General features: G+C 36.1%; 1 protein-coding gene across 1 annotated transcript; it reads left to right on the top strand.

Annotated features, from left to right (window-relative positions):
• The first annotated feature begins 384 nt into the window (after positions 1-384).
• Positions 385-6,953, top strand: TEX30 (testis expressed 30). Its single transcript, XM_054574367.1, has 6 exons — positions 385-567; positions 3,706-3,779; positions 4,247-4,477; positions 5,216-5,267; positions 5,786-5,991; positions 6,661-6,953. The coding sequence occupies exons 2-6, from the start codon at positions 3,765-3,767 to the stop codon at positions 6,832-6,834; spliced, it is 678 nt and encodes a 225-aa protein (XP_054430342.1). The 5' UTR covers positions 385-567; positions 3,706-3,764; the 3' UTR covers positions 6,835-6,953.
• The last annotated feature ends 4,890 nt before the right edge of the window (positions 6,954-11,843 follow it).

Below are 11,843 nucleotides of genomic sequence, written 5' to 3'. Positions count from 1 at the left end.
TTCAAGCCAAGGAGTTTACATTTCTAGTTGGCCGCTGTATTGATAACATAAAGGGGTGGGAGAGAAGCGTGGGAACAAGAGACCATCTAGCAGATCACTTCAATAATCTAGGCTAAGATGATGATGGAGCTCAGTCAGACCTGTCTCGTAGAACTATGAGAACTGGTTGGATTTTTTGTGTATTTGTAAATAGAGCTAACAGGATCAACTAATTGTGGGGTGTGAGAAAGAGAATCGGAGTCGACTCCATGGTTTTTGACATGCCTGTTATAATGGAGTAGCTGGGGTGGGGAAGACCCCAGCGTGGAACAAGTTGGCTGCTTGTCAACCACCCGCGGGTCCACAGATAGACTTGGCCTACTCACTGCGGGCAGCCGCGGGAAAACTCCCGCCCCCAGCGTTCTCCGCGCGCTAGGCCGCGCGTTTAGGGGAGGGGCCTGCGCGCGCAGGCGCCCTAACGGAACACTCTGGTGGTTGCCGGGAAACGACGGTTCTTTGAAACAAGGTAGTTTGGTCTCTGAAGCGATTAAGGACGCTTAGGTGCTCCCCGCTACTTTCCCTTCCCCGGTGAGTGTGGCGGAGGCCGCGGTTGGCGTTACTACGAGGGGTGCGGACTTTCAAGAGACCGCTAGAGTGCCTGGCGGCGCCGTCTTAAGCATACTGGACTCCGGCTGTCGCCTCACAGGAGCTGTCGTCGGTCCGTGAGGTGTTCGGTTTAAGTTCACGGTCCGCGGGCACCAGCCGCTGGGGCTTTATTTGCCTAGAGGATTAGGGGGCCTGAGTGTGGGGACCGTGCGGGTGGGCAGAGCCGAATGGGACCGGCCCGGCCCACACGAGCTTTGAGGCGTTGCCCCGTGTCGCCGGAGCAGCCACCACGCAGCCCCGGCGCACGCGCGTCAGTTGAGTGAATAGGCCGTTTCTCAGATGCGTTTGAACCCCAAACTGCTGAGACCCCGCTTCGAGTGTGTCTACTCTTGTATGGTTGGTGTTTGTTGCAGACCCGGCCGGGTTATCGGACCCCTCCTCACTATCGCCCCCTCCGCTCCCCAGCCACCAGCAATACTGAACTCCTGACTTTGTTTTTGCTTGTTTTGGTTTGGATATTTTACCCCCTGACTTCCAACGTGCTGCTCTCTGTCGTCTTAAGAGATAATACACATTATTCCAATTGAAGCTTACAGTGGTTGTGGCATCTTTGACCCTTCAGCATAAGATGTAATCGCTTATTGTCTTGTGGGGCCACTACTAAATGCAGTGCAGAGATTAACTAAGCATCGTTAGAATCTTTATGAGGTTGGTGATGTTGTCTCTACTTGCAGCTGAGCCATTTTTCAAACCCTGCCCAATGGGAATCCAAAGCCAGAGATTATAACCAAGACTGGCTAGACCAGGTTGTGGTGATATTATATCCTGGAACGATTTCAGTGTTCCCTTAGTAGTACAGAACGTATGCACCAGTTGTGAGGAACAGACTGTCCATCTACTGGAAGGGAGTAGAGTTTTCCTAATAACAAACAAAAGCCTAAATTGTTGAGGAATCCTGTAGTATTCTGGATTAAGATAGTGGATTGAATACATATGTCTAATTTTACTCCCTCCTGAAATCTCAGTAGAGTTACAGTAACGGGAAATTTTTAAAAGACAAACCCACAAGGTTGGAGAGAATGGGAAAGGAAACAAAAACAATAAAATACTGGGCACTAGAAAGTAAATGTCTTAGCAAATTTTAGCTTAATTCTAAACCTGCAGAAGGGAATACTGTCGAACAATTCTATATGAGCCACAGATTCTTCAAAATGCACAGAAACTGGCAACACTGGATACCTTGGGCAATGAAGGTAATTGTGTTGAGGATGAATGTGGAGGGCTTAAATAAAGATGACTTGGGTGAAATCTGTTTGAAAAGTAACTAAATATCTAGATCTCCCCCCCCATTTCACGCCTTTCTCCAGTTATGTCAGTAGGCTATTTATTCTCTTGAGAATGTGAAACAGAGGAACCCAGGCACAGTTAATTATGGGGCTACAATTATGAAAACAGTGACAATGAAGTACTTCATCCTTCTCCCACCCAAATCCCAGAACTTGTGTGGCCAGACTAATATCCTTCAGGCTTAAATAAGAGAATTTTTCTACACACACACCCCCCCCCCCACATAAAAGGAAAAATACACAAAAAGTTGATCACAGTGGTTGCTTGTGGGAAGGGAAGGGACCTCCATGGCTGAGGGAAAAGAATGTGAAGAGATTTAACTATATACAGTTTTGTTCTTTTAAAATTTTATGTCACATGCATATATTACCCATTCAAATATGAAATGTATTCTTTTAAAAAAATTAATCACAAATGACTATACCCTTTGAGACAGAAGTTCCTCACTCAGGAATGTATAGGTATGCCTATACACATATGAAAATGTAAGTACAATGCCACTCATTGCAATACTGTTTTAGCAAAAGATTGGAAACAGTCTCAATGTTCATTAATAGATGATTGGTGAAATAAAGTACATTCAACTCTTCTTTGGGATATTTTGCAGCCATAATAAACAATGAAGACATCTCATTACAAGCAGAAAAGAGTTATCACCAAGATATATGTTAAGTGTATGTTGGGTGGCAGGGAGCATCAAAGAAAGGCATCACCAATTTATAAAGAAAAAGGAGGGTGTGTGTGTATATATATAAAATATCTGGCAAGTTATGTAAGAAATGGGTAAAATTGGTGCATTTGGAGAGGAAATCTGGGTGCAAGACAGCAGTGGAATGAGGGTGACTTTTCACTATATTTTTGGTATCTTGTATTCAATGAATTAAAAAGTAAATGCTAATGGGGAAAAATAGATGAATGATGGAGTTCCTGATGTTGATAATATCCTGAACAATAAAAGATTGCATACAGTAGGAAGGAACACTGTATAACAACTCCAAAATCTCAGTGGTTTACATTTCATGCTCTTGGTTCTTCAGGTCAGCCTTTCTTAGTTATTCAGTGGTTTAGATCTTTGCTGGACTAGGCTGCATTCCAGCCTTTAGTTTTGGATTCAGAACTGCTCCATGTGTCTCCATTCCAGAGCCCAGGCTGAAAAAGCAAAAATATCTGGAACGGGATTTTCTCATGGCTGAGAGTGGAGAGTTAAGGGGGCTTCTGAAAATTTGCCTTTCCTCTGCTCTTGAGTGGCCCATTGAAATGTTTATGTGTATTCCACTAGTTGAAAGAAGTCCCATAGCCAAACCCAAAGGCAATAGGGTGAAGATATACTCTTCCCATTGGGAGGCTGTGCAAAGTCACATAACAAAGGGTGTGAATATAAACTTACTGCATAGTGAAAGGAAGAGTTGAGAAAGATAACCAGGAAGGAAATAGGTTAATAGAAAGAAGCTGTGAAATTAAGTTAAAGATAGTTGAGGATAAAGATGCTTAGAATATGTAAATGTCAACATACAGCATCCTATTTTGATAAGAATTTTCTTAAGGCTTCCTTGTGAAGATATCACATTGGCTTTTTATTACATGACATCTGCCAGCCCCACACCTGGCCCTGGAACCTTGAAAATAATTAAATAATGCATATGTAAAGATACCAGTTCTTAGAGAAGTAGTTCTAAATGTGTTTATTTCAGCTACTGAATGAGTTCATTTATAGTTCTTGTATTATAATCCATGTCTGTCAATCCAACTTTGACAACAGAATCTTCTTTGCAGGGAGATGTCCTTTGCTTCTCAGATGTAATGCACTTTAAGTTTGTTATTCAACAGTGAAAATGAGTCATACGGAGGTAATACATATTTTCATATGTTCATCATCTTCAGGGTTCCTTTTCTTTCCATACAGCTCCAGAGTAATTCAGCTTGTGCTATAAGAGACACTATAGATAGCATCAGTGGTTAACAGTAAGAACTTTAGAGCAGACTGCCTAAGTTTGAATTCACTTAGTGACTGTATAATTTTTGGCATGTTACTTAATCAACGGTGCCTCAGTTTCCTCATCTGTAAAATGGAAATAATAATAATATTTGCCTCATAGTAGTATTAGGAAGGTTAAATGAATTAATACAAATAAAAACCTCATAGTAATACCTGTCATATAATAAGTACTTCTTAACTATTAGGCATTATTATTATCATTGCTTTTTATTTGGAGGCTGTTATTTGAGTCATGTTTTTTGCAGAACAAACATATAATTCAGTTGTCTGAATAGGCAAGGAAGTAATTTTTGATCCCTTTATTCTTTTGAATTCCAGGTTAAATTAAAAATACCTTTTGGAAATAAATTACTAGATGCTGTTTGTTTGGTTCCTAGCAAGAGTTTAACATATGGAATAATTCTTACACATGGAGCATCAGGAGATATGAATCTTCCTCATTTGATGTCACTGTCATCCCATCTTGCATCTCATGGTTTTTTTTGCCTGAGGTTTACCTGTAAAGGCCTTAATATTGTACATAGAGTTAAAGCATATAAGTCAGTATTGGTAAGAAAAATTCTTTATATTTACTTATAACAGAATTCTGTTTTAAAATTCTTAATAAATTTTGTTAGCACTCATTTGATTTAATTTATATGTCTTTTAATGACTATTCTTAGTATCTCAACAATACATGAAGTTTCTATGGAGATGAGTGCTCACATCATAAGTGGTCCTCCATGATAGTGCCAACGAAGCTACTTATGTAATTTTCTTACTGGAATTATGTAACTTTAGAATATATTTTGCCTATTATACTATGAATATACAACTGTAGCATGATTTTCCATATGTGTCATTTAGAAACTGTGAAGTCTCTGGATAAAGTAAACAGAAATTTCTTTTAATCCAAATTACTCTAAGCTTTCTTAGTTTTTCAAAGCTTTAAATTAGATGTTAGTATTATCATTTTTTATTAGTTGAAAGCTTTTACTACCCTTTCATGTTTACTAGCCTAAAAACTAAACATGATCTAGTCTTTAAAAATATTTTAATATTAGATTTTTTTTTAGACTGGTGATGTGTGTTTTTGTGCACATATTTGTCTGTGTTACCCAACACATGATTTAGCAATGTAGGCATCACCAGAAGAGCAAAGAACTGGTACCTCTATCAAGAAAATCTCTTAAGATTTTGTGGTTGTCTTTGCAAAGATTTTCATACATTTCAGTAATGATGAGAAATATATGCTGATTTTCTAGTGGAATGTTTTATAGGAGAAGAATTAATAATGTTTTTTTTTAGAGTTACCTCAAGACCTCAGGAGAATACAAACTTGCAGGTGTTTTTCTTGGAGGTAAGTTGCACTAGTTGTGAATACTTGTTTTTAAATCTACTACTAATAATATAGGAATAGGTAATTGAGAATTAAAATAGATGACAGGAAGCTAATTGAAGTTAAGATTTTCTTGTTTTGTTTTGGTAAGTCATTTCCTTGTATAACATCAAAGTACTGTGTATATTTAAAGCAAATTTAAACCTCATATTTATGTATTGTATTGTAATTCAAAGATTCCTCTTATTTGTGTATCTAGTTCTCCTCTCAAATGATTCCTTCATGAGGATTGTCCTCACAATCATTCAGAAAAATAATTTTTTTAAAAAAAAATTTGACTTAGGATCAGTTTTAGTTCTTCACAGGCTATAGGTGTCCATTATGAGTATTTTGACTTCTTAATTGCCACATTTTGGAGTCAATTTGTTGATATACAAATACGATGAATAAACAGTAAATGAAATCTAACTTTCCATGTATCTCCTACTTTATGTGTGAATGTTTATACATCAAACTTAACTAATTTTAATTGATTTTAGGTCGTTCAATGGGCTCAAGAGCAGCTGTTTCTGTAATGTGTCATATTGAGCCAGATGATGCTGATGATTTTGTTCGTGGTCTCATTTGTATTTCTTATCCACTGCACCATCCAAAGCAGCAGCATAAACTTAGAGATGAAAATCTCTTTCGTGTAAAAGAACCTGTGCTATTTGTGTCAGGCTCAGCTGATGAAATGTGTGAAAAGGTGAATTACAACTTGATATTTGTGTGAACAAGAGAGAAAGAAGACAGAAATACCTTGGGAACAATATATTACCTGTGGCATTCATTCTCTTTAAAGAGATGCTGATTTGACTACTGAATGCTAGTTTTGTGCCTTAATTGCCCTGTTGCTTTGGAGAACCTAAAAAAAGTATAATTACAAAATTTATCTCCCTGAAAAGAGTGTTGGTAAATGGATTAACTTTTACCTGAGAAATGAAAGGTTAATCTGAATCTTGTGATTTGGGGATTACTAGACTGTACATTTGGTTTATCATTTCAACATTCAAGCAGATTCTTCAGTTTTTTAATAAAGCTGACTCAAGAAAAATTAGTAACTTGTACATATTAGTAAAGATTAATGTATTTCCTAGAGCATATAATTTCCTTGGAAAATATTTTTAGAATTATTTTGTCCAATTTACTTAATTTTTATCAGTAATAAATTATTGATCTGTAGTATTGCTGTTTCTGAAAGATGGGAACTGCCTTGCCACTTCAGTAGACATTTGCTTGCATGTTCCATTGCCTCAAAAATTGTTGTAGACTAGGTATTTAATGAACAGTGGATACTACTATAGGTGGGGCGGGAGAGTTTTTATTAGACACAAATAGAGCATTAGTTTAGTATCCTCTTCTTTTTTTCCTTTAGAACTTGTTGGAGAAAGTTGCACAGAAAATGCAAGCTGCTAATAAAATCTGCTGGATTGAGAAGGCAAATCATTCTATGGCAGTGAAAGGACGGTCAACAAATGACGTTTTCAAAGAAATAAATACACAAATTTTGTTGTGGATCCAGGAAATCACTGAAATGGACAAGAAATAATTGTCTTTAGTTAAAAGCCATGTTATTTTGAATACAGATACAGTTCATTTGATAGAGAATGGCATAACTCTCAGCATTATGAGGTATATTTTCAACCTACTTAATGTTCTTTAATGTTACCCCATTTTTAAAACATGTTTTAATTGTGAAATTTGTCTTTTACAAAATGTCTTTTGAAAGCATGATTCTGTAAAGATGATGCACTAATATTGAAGCTGGTCTAAATATAATTTATTTTAATTAATACAGTTAAGTTTGAAAATATTAAACATTTGAATTTTGTTACAGTGGAACTTTTGTCTTATTTCTGTGCAATTGAGAAAGTAATTTTGCAGAGGAGTGTCATTTTTTTAAAGATTTTATGTATTTATTTTTAGAGAGAGGGGAAGGGAGGGAGAAAGAGAGGGAGAGAAACATCAATGTGTGGTTGCCTCTCGCATGCCCCCTACTGGGGACCTGGCCTGCAACCCAGGCATGTGTCCTGACTGGGAATCGAACCAGTGACCCTTTGGTTCACAGGCTGGCACTCAGTCCACTGAGCCACACCAGCCAGGGCTCATTTTTAAAAAAGGAAAACAACACTTACTTTACTACAGTAAATTTAGTCACTAATTCAGACCCTCAACAATTCTCATCTGTATAATTGCAGTAGCCTGATTTTTCTATTTTATTGTCTCCTTGACTCAGTAAACCAATTGACACCTCCAACTCCAAAACTTAGGAGATCTCCAAAGGTAACTATTAAGGTTACTGTCCTTAGCTCAAGGCTCTCTACAATAGACTATCAGTATTTTTGCCCTCTTTCCCCTATACTCTAGAGTCTTACAGAGTGCTCCAGAAAATGTGGACTATACAAACACTCAGAACCACCCAGAGTCTATTTGTCTCCTCTTCCTGAAACTTTCTTAGTTTTTGCCTGTTACCAAAATCTACTCATTCTCTTTCCATCTTTAAAACTTTCTTTGAATTACCCCAACCAAGTATCTTTCCTTGGAACCCACATAATAGCTTAGTCTTTGTTGTTAATTGTACTTCCTCTTCTCAGTAAATTATTGACTTACTTGCTCCATACCACTTCAATTGCATTCATATTTCTATCCATAAAGCACTTTTTAGTTATTCAGTGCCTTATGCTTTCATTATTCAATAAATATCATTGTATTGAACTATGATTGATATACAGAAGAATTTCTAATCATTATGAGCAATCCTCGTTTTATATTGGTATTTATATACCTATTATTGGGACTTTTTTTCTTGGTAAATAAGGAATAAAACCCTAGTTCACAATGTCCAAATAGCTCAAAGAATGTGACATTGTTAGATACAGATTTTTGAAAACTCTAATACTTTTTTCTGAGTTTTCCTGTAGTGTCTGTTACTGGTAGTGACAGGATTTCTCTGGTGTTCATTATTCTTTATTGTATATGATTTTTAAAAATTAGCTAATTCTGCTCATCTGAGATTGAAATAAGGTTTCTAGTGCAAAGGATGGAAGTGTTTGATTTGTACTGAAAACTAGGTAATCGTACTTTTATTAGTAGACAAGTACATAAATAACAAACATGAAGGGGGATACTCTTTACCTCCTCAAACCTAACTATCAATGTGAATGTTATACAGAAGCTCCTTTTCAGTTCTTATAAGAGCTATTCAGTGGTATACTAGAGATTAAGTGCCATAAAGCTCTGAAAAATCTAAGGAACCTATAGTAAAATATTGAACCCCTTTAAAGTAGTTAATGTTAATTGAATTAGAGACTGCTTGCCATAAGGCAAGAGAAATTGAGTGTTTTGCTAGCTGCATTATATTTTATAGGGGAAAAAAAAACCCCAGAAGAATAAAATGACCCTGTGTTAGGTGGGGAGTCATAGGAGAGTGTACTTTATCCTGGAAAAATCCAGAGGAATTGCTGAAGTCTTTTCTAGAAGTAATGAATGCCTACCATAAATTCTGGAAGGCTATTCTTTGCAAAGAGAAACTCCAAGATCACAGTTAAATCTAAATAAAGATCGTAACTACCTGGTCTGGTAGACTGTAAGACTGTAAACTCTGACATTTAGAATGTATCTTTGATTTTATTGTCTTCAATACTAAGGGAAAGTAAGAGCCCCATAAATCTTCCTTGCACTCAATTAAACTTATGTGACCAAAGAGGCCTGAGGTTAACTCTGGTTTAAGGAGTAATACTTCTTTTCCCAACCTATCTTGAATAAGTGAAGACGAAGTATTACATCTTCAAAGGGAAAGTGCTCTTAAATCCAAGGTAGTGTTAACATTTTCATTAATAGCCTAGACTTTATCTATTTTATTTGTGACTTAACTGAGGGCAGTGAGCAGGAATTAAAAATGGCTCTGCCTCACCCTATTTTTGATATCAGGAATCATATAGTAGCTACTTCTTGGATTCACCAGGTACAATGAAAAGGAAATTTGCCAGGTGACGATAGTAAAATCTAACTTTGGTTTTCAGTAAAACAGGAGATTGTTGAAGGACATTCCAACAGACCTATCTAGCAAAAAAAACATAAAATGAGGTACTATATTTTAAAGTTAAGGAAAAAATTCCACAGACCCTTAAAAGATAAGCTATCATATCCTACATAGTAACAATGAGACATACACTAAAAAATTATTTGGCATTTATTTGAGATTTAAATTAAATTGGGACATCTAGTTTTGTTTTTTGTTTCTAAATCTGGCAACCCTACATTTATATTTTCCTGATCATAAAGAGTCATTAAATGTATTATACTATTCCTGTGGGTAATAGAAAATGGTTATGTCCAGTCAAATTTGTTCTAAATTTGAATTAACAGGGCTGCAATAACCCAACTATACTAAGGGATTTTTTTATAGAATTGTTACTTTTTGTGAAATTTATAGAGGATTATTTGAAATTTTTTAACTAGAAAAGCTACATACAGCATCACATGCCTCACAAATGAACTGTCATCATTGCTAAAGTAAGTTGCAATGAGCACAGTTATATTCCTACTATGACATGTTCCTCACTTTATTTAATCACTGCTGTATGTGATAAGACATTGAGCAGCACTGGAAATTTTTTCTTGGCAGAGCACTTTATGTGGTATTGAAATGAGGATTTCTGAGTAAGACAATCTATTTCACATATCATAAAAATATCAAAGCAATTTTATTTTAAAAAGCTGTGATGAGTGGATTGGAAGATAACACATTTTTTAACTTATGGGATACCCTAGAGTCCTGGACTTTTAAAAATGATTGGATGCCAATCTTCTTTATTTTAATTTTCCTAGGAGTTATTTTTGAGATCGTGCTCATAAAGATTTGTACATGGTTTCAGAAAAAGCTTGCACTTCCAGAAAAAGGTAGTTCAGATGCCCAAAAGGTAAGGAAAATGGTTGATTTTCTCTCCTATTTTTCAAAATCACACATAAGAATAATATAAAACTGTGAAACTTTGATAGTAGGATTACTCCTCTAACATTTTATTGTCTCCCTTGAAATAGAATAAAGACAGTTGCCTGAAAAGCATGAAATTTGGTAAATATACAATTTCATATTGTAATATGTATAAAACTTGTTCATCCTGAGCTGCTCCCATTAGTGCCCTTTTTTTATTCCCTTTTATTGCTAGGTTATTGCTCAGTTCATTCAACTTCAGAAGAAAGGTGGTAAGATATGATATGAAAGGAAACAGTTTGCTTTTGTTTTATTCAAAATTGAACTTATATCTGAATTCTAAGTTTTTTCATATGTATAGAGGACTCCAGTTGATCAACCTCATAATTCAATCTAATAATGATTTTGAATGGTTGCTTTGTTCCAAGCTGTGTTTATTGCTTTTAGTATATTATTGACATTGCCCTTCCAGATAGGTAATATTATTACTGATTTTACAAATGAAGAAAATAATGCTTAGAGAAGTTAAGTGACTTTCTTCCCTGTGTCAACCTCTCCATTACACACAAAGAGGTAGTAACAACCAGTTTTGGTAATTCAATTGAGAATATATTTATTTAGCATTATTGTGAGCAAACCAAACCCTGAGCTGGGTGCTGCAGGAATGACATGAAAGAGCTTATACAATCGGAATTCATCAGCATTGTCAAGATGTCAGTGCTAGGGATTAAATACCACTACTCTTTCTACAATCAATAATTGTTTTCATCAAAATACATTCAATGATCATTAGATATGCAATGAACATTGTGTTTGGTACTAGGATACCAACAATAAGTTAGTCTCTGCTCTCAAGGAGTTTATATTGCTGTGGAGAAGACATATATATATATATATAAAGGGTGATTGCCCTGCAATATGGTAACACAGTGGAAAAAATATGAGAACATTTAGGAAATAACTAAGCCAGCACTGATGGAGAAAGGCAGAGAAAGTGACACATATGTAGCTTATTTATTAACCTTGCATAAAGCTTTGATCGAATCTTTTATCTTGTGACTTCAAATCTGGCCCACTTTCCTTTAGGCTAGGCTCTCTGAAATCAACTGTTTAATTGTTCTGCTTGTTCAAACATTCTTTCCTGTTGAGCCCAATTCTTCTTCCTGGTGACTTACTTCGTCAGCATGACCTCCAGGGCCATACAGAAGGCCTAATTCTTCCTCATGGATGGCACTTCAACTATCTGAATACAACTCCTTTGTCCCCTGTCCTATAAACTGACATTAACTACATACCAAGTACTGCAGACACACAGAGAACAGTTGTTATACTGCAAGTTCATTATTTCTAAGCTCTTTCTCAGACCTTTGAATAGGAATTTCTAGGAGCCTAGAGTCTATACATTTTAAAGCTTCCAGGTAATTCTGATGTGGCCCATCATAGTCTAATATTTAGGAACTTCAGGCATAACTTATTCCAGCTCCAGGCACTGAAGTTCTGATTTATTTCTTAAAGCAGATATCTGAAAGAAATTTTTTTGAATAAAGTATTACAAACTATATTAATAGGGTATTCCACTATAGGTCAGAGAGGTACATGTATCTATCCAGCTTCATTTTCAG

The sequence above is a fragment of the Pteronotus mesoamericanus genome, unplaced genomic scaffold (genome assembly GCF_021234165.1).
Source record: "Pteronotus mesoamericanus isolate MK-2021 breed Mesoamerican mustached bat unplaced genomic scaffold, CSHL_Meso_final contig_26, whole genome shotgun sequence".
NCBI classification, from domain to species: Eukaryota; Metazoa; Chordata; class Mammalia; order Chiroptera; family Mormoopidae; genus Pteronotus; species Pteronotus mesoamericanus.
Note: the sequence above shows the minus strand (reverse complement) of the source record. Positions and strands in the feature narration are given on the sequence as shown.